This window comes from Oncorhynchus tshawytscha, linkage group LG01, assembly GCF_018296145.1.
Source record: "Oncorhynchus tshawytscha isolate Ot180627B linkage group LG01, Otsh_v2.0, whole genome shotgun sequence".
NCBI lineage: Eukaryota > Metazoa > Chordata > Actinopteri > Salmoniformes > Salmonidae > Oncorhynchus > Oncorhynchus tshawytscha.
This window is the reverse complement of record NC_056429.1, coordinates 83,214,945-83,227,293: the sequence shown is the minus strand read 5'-3', so window position 1 is coordinate 83,227,293 and position 12,349 is coordinate 83,214,945. Positions and strand designations below refer to the sequence as shown.

General features: G+C 45.0%; 1 protein-coding gene across 1 annotated transcript in view; it reads left to right on the top strand.

The window, feature by feature from the left end:
* Positions 1 to 12,349, top strand: part of macrod2 (mono-ADP ribosylhydrolase 2) — a 1,261,723-nt gene that overhangs the window by 992,094 nt on the left and 257,280 nt on the right. The window contains exon 8 of the mRNA XM_042326660.1: positions 7,520 to 7,593. Coding sequence (XP_042182594.1) covers positions 7,520 to 7,593 — 74 coding nt within the window. The remainder of the gene's footprint in view (positions 1 to 7,519; positions 7,594 to 12,349) is intronic.

The following is a 12,349-nucleotide window of genomic DNA, read 5'->3' as shown; positions in this document are numbered from 1 at the left end:
AACAAAACATTGTACTTCACACCTCTGAGGTTTTCACTTTATTTTATTAGAGAATTGAATCATGTCGAACAATGTTGCTTATCAAATTCACCATCGATTGAGGCAACCATTTTAGCTGCCCTATTTATTGATAGAGCAACAAAAACATTGTGGATCAAATGTGATTGTCAGTGTGTTTATTTAATGTCAGGGTTAGGGTTATTTGGATTAGAGGGCCATAGGGATAGTCCTATGAGGTTCTGAGACAAAATGAGCAATATTATCTAACCGTTTCCTATCATCCTCGGTCACTGAGCCTACATGGAAACAGTCATGTAATGGACGGTACTGTATGTGCTACGTTAATATTATGTAATCATACCCTTTAGTCCACGTGCCACAGACTCTGCTATGCTCTGTCCTCTCTCTCTCTCTCTCTCTCTCTCTCTCTCTCTCTCTCTCCCTCTCTCTGTTTTCCTCTCTTCCTGCTCCATTTGCTGTGTGGAGGGTTCAGCTAAACCTAATCTGTCAGAGGGAGGGAGGGTGCGAGGGAGGGAGGGCTGGCATAGGAGCTAAGCGTCAAGCGGAGTGATGACTGGGCCCTCCAGGATTCCCTGCTCCTCACCTGTCTTCTGCTCTCCTTTTCCCCTCTCTCCCCCGTCTCTCTCCTCCTCTGTCTTAACACTGGGAATACAGTGGGCTCTGGGAGATTTGTCTTAGTGAGACACTGCTGATAGGATCTGTGTATAACAGGCAGCCCAGTGCTGGGTCTCTGATGAGGACTCAGGTGGTGCAGTGTTATTTCTGCTGAAGGCACAGCCTACTTTATCAACCCAACACACCACGGCACAGCATACACCAGAGAGCGGGATGGAGAGTAGGGAGAGGCAAAGAGAGAGAGAAAGAGAGAGAGTGATTGTGAGAAAGATTGTGTGAGAGAGAGGGGGAAAAGCGAGAGAGAGAGAGACTAAGTGAGAAAGAAAGTGTTTATTCACTTTTTTATATTTACAAGTTGTGTACTAAGGTTTGAAGAGCCTGGTATTTCGACTGTATTCATTGTTAGTTGATTTGTAGGAGGCAGTCAATTTGAATGGTCTTGTTATGTAAAATGAAACGACTGTAGCCTCACACCATTGTGGAGCTGTGGAGCTATAGAGAGCTCTGCTGGCAGTGGAGAGAAATAGAGATCGGGAGGTAGGGAGGGAAACATTTTATTTTTGTGTCTGTTTGGAGTACATAGACATGCTAGTCCAGGCTTGGTGAGGGGTGAGGAGGGTGGCAGGGTGATGGCAGGGTGATGTTGTGAGGGGAGAGGAGGGGAGACAGGGGAGGAGGTGGGATGTTGTGAGGAGGGAGAGGGAGGGGACAGCAGGAAAATGTTGAGAGGGAAGAAAGAGCAGAGGCAAGGTGAGTCAGGGTGAGGAAAGACATTTTGTGCAGAAGAGAGGAGGCAGGGGGGATTGTTGTGAGGGAGACGAATGATCATAGAGCGCTCTAAAAGCACTGCGACTGCTGCTGTTGACCTTGGGCATCTGTGTGTGTGTGCTCTCTCCCTCTCTCTTCAAGCTTCTCTTGCTCGATCTCGATTGCTCTTCTCTCACTCTCTTTTTCTCTCTTTCTCTCTTTATATGCCTCTCTCACTCGATCTCTCCTTTCTTGATATATCTCGCTACCTCACTCTTCTTCCTATTTTCTCTCCCTCCATCACTCTCTCCAGACCTTCTTTTCCCCTCTCTATCTCTCTCTCTCTCCCTCCATCACTCTCTCCAGACCCTCTCTATCTCTCTCTCGCTCCCTCATCACTCTCTCCAGACCCTCTATCTCTCCCTCTCCCTCCATCACTCTCTCCAGAACCTCTATCTCTCTCTCTCCAGACCCTCTATCTCTCCCTCTCCCTCCATCTCTCTCTCCATCACTTTCTCCAGACCCTCTCTTCCCCTCTCTATCTCTCTCTCTCTACATCACTCTCTCCAGACCCTCTATCTCTCCCTCTATCACTCTCTCCAGTCCCTCTATCTCTCTCTCTCCATCACTCTCTCCAGACCCTCTCTTCCCCTCTCTATCTCTCTCTCCATCACTCTCTCCAGACCCTCTCTTCCCCTGTCACACCCTGACCATAGTTTGCTTTGTATGTTTCTATGTTTTGGTTGGTCAGGGTGTGATCTGAGTGGGCATTCTATGTTGGATGTCTTGTTTGTCTATTTCTATGTCTGGCCTGATATGGTTCTCAATCAGAGGCAGGTGTTAGTTATTGTCTCTGATTGGGAACCATATTTAGGTAGCCTGGGTTTCACTGTGTGTTTGTGGGTGATTGTTCCTGTCTCTGTGTTTTGCACCAGACAGGGCTGTTTTTGGTTTTCCACGTTTATTGTTTTGTAGTGTTCGTGTTTATCTGTTTTTATTAAACATGAATCAATATAATCACGCTGCGTTTTGGTCCGCCTCTACTTCACCTAAGGAAAACCCTTACATCCCCTCTCTCTCTCTCCATCACTCTCTCCAGACCCTCTATGTCTCCCTCTACCTCCATCACTCTCTCCAGACCCTCTCTTCCCCTCTCTAGCACTCTCTCCCTCCATCACTCTCTCCAGACCCTCTCTTCCCCTCTCTATCTCCCTCTACCTCCATCACTCTCTCCAGACCCTCTCTCCCCCTCTCTATCTATCCTTCTCCCTCCATCACTCTCTCCAGACCCTCTATCTCTCTCTCCCTCCATCATTCTCTCCAGACCCTGCTATATGATTAATAGCAATGAAGTTCAAATCGATAGTGGATTTGTAGAAACTGCGCTAAATAGATTAAATGTACTGGCAGCTATCCACTCACTACTTTTGGCCAAAGCAGCACAATATTTATGATTAAGACATAATAGTTATTCTCAACACCACCAACTACCATAGCTCTGTGTTGCTCAAAAGGTAGAGTATTGGTCGAGAGAAGAGAGAGAATGGAAAAAGAGAGAGAAACAGAGGATATGAGAAAAGAGGAAGGAAGGAGAGAAGAGAGGAGACTCACAGACAGACGGGCTTCCTGCCTCCTAACATCAATATTTATTTATGTGTTTATTTGCTTAGTCCTGTTGTGTGCTTTTCACAAGCTGCTGTTTATATCCCACGATAGTTGTCATCTTTCTCATCTATTTACGCATCTGTGTGGGTGTGAGTGTGCTTCTGAGTGTGAATCTGTGATATGTGTGACTGTTCATTTGGGGAAATCAGCTGATGTAAACTTCACAGAATGAGAAGGGAGGGGTTAACAACAGTTTCAGTGTTTACCGTACAGATAGAATTAGGTGATCTGTGAAAGGCATGGGAAGCCTTCAGAATACGGTTGTTAGACAAAGGGTAGTGATTGTAAGCAAGCGGTTTAGTAGCAGTTCACTACAGACTGAACTACAGACAGAAAAACTGGAACTTCTCCGGCCTGCTAGTATTCGACTCACATTCCCATCCTACCCTCTCCCTCCTCCTCATACCCCTTTTCCAGGACCTAGAGTTTATAGTGCAGAGCTCAGCTGTTCCTTGCTATACCCTGCTATTCCCAGCTTCTCAGCAGAACTAAGCCAGTACTGTCAAAGATGGAGAGACAGAGAGGATAGGAAGGGAAGAAGAGAGATAGAAGGGAGGAAGGGGGCCTCCCGTGTGGTGCAGCGGTCTAAGGCAATGCATCGCAGTGCTAGAGGCGTCACTACAGATTCGGGTTCGATCCAGGGCTGTGTCGCAGCCGGCTGCGACTGGGAGACCCATGAGGCAGAGCACAATTGGCCCAGCGTCGTCTGGGTTAGGGGAGGGTTTGGCTGGCCGGGATGTCCTTGTCCCAATGCGCTCTAGCGACTCCTGTGGCGGGCCGGGCACATGCATGCAGACCCTTTCGCTAGTTGTACAGTGTTTTCTCCAACACATTGGTGTAGCTGGCTTCCGGGTTAAGCGAGCAGTGTGTCAAGAACCAGTGCAGCTTGGCAGGGTCGTGTTTTGGAGGACACATGGCTCTCGACCTTCGCCTCTCCCGAGTCTGTACGGGAGTTGCAGTGATGGGGCAAGACTGTAACTACCAATTAGATATCACGAAATTGGGGAGAAAAGGGGGTAAAAAGTACTACAATAAAAAGAAGAAGGAACATTGCTGTGGGGACATGCTTCCATTCAGCCACAAGAGCATTAGTGAAGTCGGGCACTGATGTTGGGTGATTAGGCCTGGCTTGCCTTCGGTGTTCCAATTCATCCCGAAGGTGTTCGATGAGGTTGAGGTCAGGGCTCTGTGCAGGCTAGTCAAGTTCTTCCACACCGAATCGTCTAGAATGTCACTGTATGCTGTAGCGTTAAGATTTCCCTTCACTGGAACTAGCCCAAACCATTATTCCTCCTCCACCAAACTTTACAGTTGGCACTATGCATTTGGCAGGTAGTGTTTTCCTGGCATCTGCCAAACCCAGAGGAGTCTGTTAGACTGCCAGGTGAAGCGTGATTGATCACTCCAGAGAACGTGTTTCTACTGCTCCAGAGTCCAATGACGGCAAGCTTTACACCACTCCAGCCAATGCTTGGCATTGCGCATAGTGATCTTAGGCTTGTGTGCGGCTGCGGTGCCATGGAAACCCATTTCATGAAGCTCCCAACAAACAGTTCTTGTGCTGACGTTGCTAGAAGAGGCAGTTTGGAAAGCGGTAGTGAGTGTTGCAACCGAGGACAGACGTTTTTTACGCACTGCACACTTCAGCACTAAGCCGTCCCATTCTGTGAGCTTGTGTGACCTACCACTTTGCGGCTGAGCCATTGTTGCTACTAGACATTACCACTTCACAATAACAGCACTTACAGTTGACCGGGAAAGATCTAGCAGGGCAGAAATTTGACAAACTGATTTGTTGGAAAGGTGGCATCCTATGACGGTGCCACGTTGAAAGTCACTGACCTCTTCAATAAGGCCATTCTACTGCCAGTGTTTGTCTATGGAGATTGCATGGCTGTGTGCTCAATTTTATACACCTGTTAGAAATGAGTTTGGCTGAAATAGCCGAATCCACTAATTTGAAGGGGTGTCCACATACTTTTGTATATATAGTGTAAATATAAAGAGAGAAGAGGGAAAAATATACAGTATGTGGTTGAAAATGCCTCTATCCAACCTGTCTAGTCCACTTACCTGTGAGTCACAAATTGCTCTGTGCTGAAAGATCATGACAGCAGGTATAGAGACAGGTAAATAGACTGCTCTACCCACCCACTCTCTTACTTACATCTGGGTCGAAGGTCAAGAGCCAGAGGTTGTTACTTCCTTACTTGTGATTCACAAATTGTTCTGAAAGATTGTGACAGCAGGTAGTTTCAGAGTAAGGAAGAAAGAAAAAAAGAAAGAAAAACTTTGAGACCTCGGTCTGCACACCCACTCTGTTACTTTCATCTGGGTCAAAGGTCAAGAGTCAACGGTTGTTACTTCCTGTATTTATTAGAGGTTGTTACAGTGTCATGACTCAGGGTCGTGGTCAGAGGCTGAAACGATTTGATAGAGGTCGGTTATGTTATTGTGCTTTCCGTTATTGCTAGGCCAGTGGTTTTCAACCGGTGTGCAGCGGCACAAAGCTGTGCCTTGAGGAACTTTCATGTGTGTGCAACAAAACTTTCCTTTGTCACCAACAATTGGAACACTCAAGTATGAACATGAATGACATTGAACATTGAATGTGCGAGGATGAACACCCGTTAATATCATGTGTTTTTGTGCGACATCACTAAATTCCTTATCAAACAAAAAAATACATATTACATATTTGTTAGGGAAATAATGTAAAATCGAGGCTAGCCTTTTTTCTATAGTTATTATCATGAAATAGTCTACCATCCAAAATATGTTGTCATGTTAAACTACATACAATTGCAGAAAACAAATCCTAGGGCCCCCAAACGAACAGAATGTAGCTTTCGGTGGTGCATTTACCGCATTGAAGAACCTTTGTCACAGAAAATAGTTGATTTGCAGTATGGATCAGACAGTTTGTGTAACCAACAGCTGACTGGGAGCAACCGGCACTTCATATGCCGTCAGACAATGTTAGAATCAGCTCCAATCCAGTAGAGAGAGTCAGCCCTTCCTCCAACCTTTCTTTTGCCTTGTTAAAAATGTATCCAGTCCATCTATTTGGGCCTGGATCGATACATTGTGTTAACACAGAGGTTGCTGTTCATGTTCTGGCATAGCAGGGGTGATTAATAAGGACGTTAGCTGCTGTAGATTCAGCGACCTGTACCCCCTCCCCCCCTCCACACACACAGTCACGATCACGAACACGCTAATGAAAACCCACACACACACACACACTCACACACGCACACTCACACACACTCTCACGATCACGAATACGCTAATGAAAACCCACACACACGCACACACCGTCACGATCCCGCACACGCTAATGAAAATGCACATATATTTCCATTGTACATTTTTGTTATTCAGAGCCACTCGTATCCAGTGTGACATACAGGTCATCTTAAGATAGCTCGGTGAGACAACCATATATCTCAGTCATTGTAAGTACAATTTCCCTCTAAAGTAGCTATCAGCAAAGTCAGTGCTAGAAGGAAGAAGTCAAGGCTGAGTGTTAGTTGTGGAGTTATTGAAGATACTCTTTAAAGAGGTAGGGGGTCCTAGCGTCAGGGGGAAGCTTGTTACACCATTGGGGGTTGCCAGGAAAGAGAAGAGCTTTGACTGAGCTGAGTGGGAGCAGACCACCCACAGGGGTGGGAGGTCCAAGAGACCAGAGGTGGCAGAACGGAGGGCTCGGGTTGGGGTGTAGGGTTTGAGCTTAGCCTGAAGTTAAGGAGGGGCAGTTCCTCTTGCTGCTCCGTAGGTAAGCACCATGGTCTTGTAGCGGACGTGAGCTTCGACTGGAAGCCAGTGGAGTCTGCGGAGGAGCGGGTGACATGGGAGAACTCGGGAAGGTTGAACACCAGGCGAGCTGTGGCATTCTGGATAAGTTGCAGGGGTTTGATGGCACAAGCAGGGAGCCCAGCCAACAGAGAGTTGCAATAGTCCAGACCGGAGATGACGTGCCTGCATTAGAACCGAGGTTCTACACGTACACACACACATGCTTACAATAACGCACACAATCACACACAACGCTCACAACACACACCCACTACCACGTTGATCAATACGTCATTAGTGCTGGCAGAGAGAGTGTCTGCCTTGTCTGCCTCCACTATCATTATCACCTCAGTGTAAATTGTTAGGGCTTTATTCTCCATTGTTGTGAGATTTACAGATCCATTATCACGTCGCTGTGTGTGATCCTTCACACTGTCCTCTATTCCCTCGACCACTGTATTTCTCACACACAGCAGTGTTTAGTTTTTTATACTTCTGTGTGCATGCGTGAGCATAAGCTTGAGCTCAGTTGTGCTCATGTGTGCATTAATACGTGATCATGTGTGCATACCAAATTGTTGCTTCCTGGCTGTCTGTCTGTCTGTTAATAGTAACTTAGCTAACTCTGTCTTTCTGTCTCTCTGTCTCTTGGGCTCTCTCTCTGTCTCTCCAGGTTTCCCCAACGAGCCCGCGGCAAATATTGCCTTGGAGACAGTAAAGAGCTGGGTAAAGGAGAACCATGACAAGGTAGGACCTAGCTGGATTACTGTCTCAGACTTACTGTCTCTCCTACACACACTCTGTCTTCTCCTACTCTCTGGACAGGCTCTGAGCTGAGCCTAACTGGCATTAGAGTGCCGTCTCTAAGCCTGGGTGAAGTTCTACTGCTGGACTGAAATCCACTCAGTTGTGCGATCATGTGTCTCTTATTTTCTCATGTTTTGGCCTAGTCTTTTGGCCCGTGTTCCAATATCCACACCAGCTCACTACTACTTAGAATACATGACCAATACATTACTAAGTGGTATTCCAGTATGGATATATGCTAGTATGGACATTGGAACCCAGCTTTAGGGTTGAGATGGATTCACAGTGAAGGTAAACTGACCCTGTAGAGACTGGCCAGCAGGAGAGAGATAACTGGTACTACTGCAGGCAGGTCATTTGTGATACAAGTCAGCAATCGACGTCCATCCATGTCTGAGGACGTTGGGAGATGACGTGGAAGTCGGCCACTAGGGGCAACAGTGAGTGCTGTTACCTTCAAGTAGGTTTCGGTTTTGCTAGGGCTTTGTAGACGGGGATGGCTTAAGCATCTGCCTCTGATTCGAAAGGTTGCATGTTTGAATCCAGCAAAATAAAGTTATTTTTGATTCAAGCCTATCCCAAACCTTAACCCTTCCCTTAACCATTCTGACTTATGCCTGAACTTAACCCTAACCTTAAGAATTTGTAGGTAATGCCTAAACTTAACCTTAAATAATTTGAAATTTGACGTTTGGAAAACTTCAAAATTTGACATTTGAGAAACATGATGAACGTCTAATTTTGATGTGAGACTATGAGAGCTTGTTGACTACGGATTCTGGTATCTCCTGGTGTGTCCTGGTATCTCATGGTGTCTCCTTGTGTATCTTGGTGTCTGCTGGTGTCCCCTGGTATCTCCTGGTGTCTCCTGGTATCTCCTGTTATCCTGATGATATATTTAGCTTCTCCTGGTGTCTCCTGGTGTCTACTGGTATTGTACTGGTATCCATTAGTTCTACTCTAACTACTGTACACATCTCCCGTAAATATCTAAAAGCAATCATTAGTAACCGCCTCACTTGGTCGCCCGTTCGTTTAGTGTGCGTCCTGCGTTCAGTATGCGTATCAAATTACATCTCAATCTGTACTCTAATCAGTCCTTAAATGCTCTGTTGACTTTTAAACGGTTCTGAGTTAGGAAGGCACTTGAAGTCATGCAGCAAGCCAAGAGGAAAATAAACACGTAAGATGACATAAACTGAAACTAATATGGTTAAATGAAACAAATGATAATGATGATGCAAGTTCAAGTAGTACGGGCTCAGACAGTGTGGAATGGAATGGTCCGTTCGTTCATTCATTCATGATTATAGACTAGTTTTCTCTTTACAATTCTGTCCTCACAAGTGGAAGCAGAAGGCTGATTTTGGTTGACTGCACTTGATAGAGTAATGTCTGCTGTATTTGTATAGTAACATGAATTAATGAATGCTCCTAGACTGACTGGTTTTGTCTTCACTAATCATGGAGAAGTAGAAGGAACTAGCCTTGGTTAGCTGAACTTCATAGTGTTAGTTATACAGTGTATTTGTATGGGAATGATTATGTACCAGTATTCACACTGTATTTGTGTGTTAATGATTTGAACCAGTAGGTATTGTACTGGACTGAATGGACTGGCAGATAATGGTCAGTTAGAGATAATGGTCTTTTGACTGCTTCATGAACATTAGATGAGTCATTGTTTCACAGGTTGAAGGTACAGGAGGTAAAAGGACTTGGGCTGGCTGAACTTCACAATGTAGAGCAGGGTTTCTCATACTCGGTCCTGCATAGTGTAGGGCAGGTATTCCCAAACTGGGGGTACATGCAATGCCGTCGGGGGAATGCCGAATAAAAATGTGATTCACATTCACACATTTTCAAACAATCCATTTCATTTTTCCAACAAGGCTATCCATTATGGTGAGTTTTTTTCTCTCGCCTGAGTAGCCTCGTTTCACTGCCAAAATTAAAATGAAACCATCTAGTGTTCAGTGAAATAACAACACAATGTCAAATACAGGTAGCCTATTCAAATAATTAACATCCAATCACATTAACCGTTACTCTCTCGCGGGAATTCCACTAACGATCTGTTTGTAGCTGAACGTAGCTGCTGCTCATTCCATTTGCTCGAAAATTGATAAATGGTTAAAAAAAGTAAGAGACACATACCAGCTCTACTGGTAGTACTGCTACTACCAGCAGTACTACACCTGCACCTGTCGATGACACAAGTTGTTCTGCTCCCACACATCCAATGCTAGCATCAGTAATTCTACATTTGTTGTTAGCCCAGCAAGCATGGACACTGACAGTTGTGAATCTGATGCAGCCGAAGAGCTACTGCCCCCTTACCCGGGAAAGTACCGAACAACAGACGGGGACGTTGGACCATCAAAGAGACGCAAATATGATGAGAACTACATTGATTTGGGGTTCACTTATATTAGGAGTAGTGCCTTTCCTCAGCCATGTGCAAAAGTACTATCTCACAACTCCATGAAACATTCACTCTTGCGCAGACATTTAGAAACAGAACATGCTCATTTGAAAAATAAGCCACGGGAGTTTTTTGAGCAAGAATTAAGTTAACTTTCGAGTAGTAAGACATGTATAAAACCAACAGATACCATGAATGAGAAGGGTCATTCTTCCTGCTGCTGCGGATATGGCTGGGACAATGGTGGGGGAAAAGACCCAAAAAACTGTACAGACAATTCCTTCATCAAACAACACTGTTTCACGATGCATCAGTGACACGGCAGGAGATGTTTTGAAACAATTACTGCGTTGCGTACAAGCCAGTGAATTCTATGCATTACAGCTGGATGAGTCAACAGACGTGGTGGGCCTGGCACAGCTCCTGGTATATGTCCATTACGTTTATGGGTGGTCAATTAAGGAAGACATCCTCTTCTGCAAACCACTGGAAACCAGGACAACAAGAGGAGGATATGTTTAAAGTACTGGACAGCTTTGCGACATCAAATGGACTTTAGTGGTTAAGATGGTTTGGTATCTGTACTGATGGCGCAAACAGGGAGACAGAGTGGAGTGGTAACATGCGTGCAGGCAATTGCTCCCGACACCATTTGGGTACACTGCAGTATCCACTGAGAGGCTCTTGCTGTCGAGGGAATGTCCGACAGCTTGAAAGATGTTTTTGACACTACAGTGAAAATGGTTAACTTTGTTAAAGCATTTTATGCATTATGCAATGATATGGACAGCGACCATGTAACGCTTTTACAACATACAGAAGTGCGCTGGTTATCAAGGGGCAAAGTATTGACACATTTTTTTCTTATTGAGAGAAGAGCTTAAAGTTTTCTTCACTGACCATTTTCACTTGTCTGACTGCTTGCATGATGATGAGGTTCTCACACGACTGGTCTATCTGGGTGTTGTTTTTTCTTGCCTGAATGATCTGAATCTGGGATTACAGGGACTCTTCACAACTATATTCAATGTCCGGGACAAAATTGAGGCTATGATTAAGAAGTTGGAGCTCTTCTCTGTCTGCATTAACAAGGACAACACACAGGTCTTTACATCATTGTGTGATTTTTTTGTGTGCAATGAACTCAAGCTTACAGACAATGTCAATGTGATATAGTGAAGCTCCTGAATGAGTTGGGTGTGCAATTACGCAGGTACTTTCCAGAAATGGATGACACAAACAACTGGATTCATTCTCCCTTTCATGCCCTGCCTCCAGTCCACTTACCAATATCTGAACCAGAGAGCCTCATCAAAATTGCAACAAGCAGTTTAGTAAAAATTGAATATAGTAAGAAACCACTGCCAGATTTTTGGATTGGGCTGCGCTCAGAGGTAGCCTGCCTTGGTAAATCACGCAGTTAAGACACTGATGCCCTTTGCAACCGCGTACCTATGTGAGAGTGGATTTTTGGCCCTCACTAGCATGAAAACAAGCACGAAAACTAGCATGAAAACTAAATACAGGCACAGACTGTGGAAAATGATGTAAGACTGAGACTCTCTCCAATACAACCCAACATTGCAGAGTTCTGTGCATCCTTTCAAGCAAACCCTTCTCATTAACCTGTGGTGAGTTATTCACAATTTTTGATGAACAAATAACATTTTTTATGTAAGATGGCTAAATAAAGAGCAAAACTAGGGGCGGCAGGGTAGCCTAGTGGTTAGAGCGTTGGACTAGTAACCGAAAGGTTCGAATCCCTGAGCTGACAAGGTACAAATCTGTCGTTCTGCCACTGAACAGGCAGTTTAACCCACTGTTCCTAGGCCGTCATTGAAAATAAGAATTTGTTCTTAACTGACTTGCCTAGTAAAATAAATATTATTATTATTTGTGCCCTGGTCCTATAAGAGTTCTTTGTCACTTCCCACGAGCCGGGTTGTGACAGAAACTCATTCTTATGTTTAATAAATGTATCGGATAGTGTGTGTGTGTGGCAGGCTTACAATGATGGCAAAAAACAACATTTGAGAGTTTGCTGACCCTGGTAGAGGGGGTACGCAGCTGGAGGTTGAATGTTTGAAGGGCAACGGGACTATAACAAGTTTGGGAACCACTGGTGTAGGTTTTTGACTGAATGTTAAGCTCTATCTGTATGGTAATGATATTCGAATGGACACGAGTCAATGTTTCTCAGGTGGAAGGTGCTGTACATATGCTGCAGAGGAAGTAAAAGGCCTTTGGCTGGCTAAACTTCAAAGTGGAAGT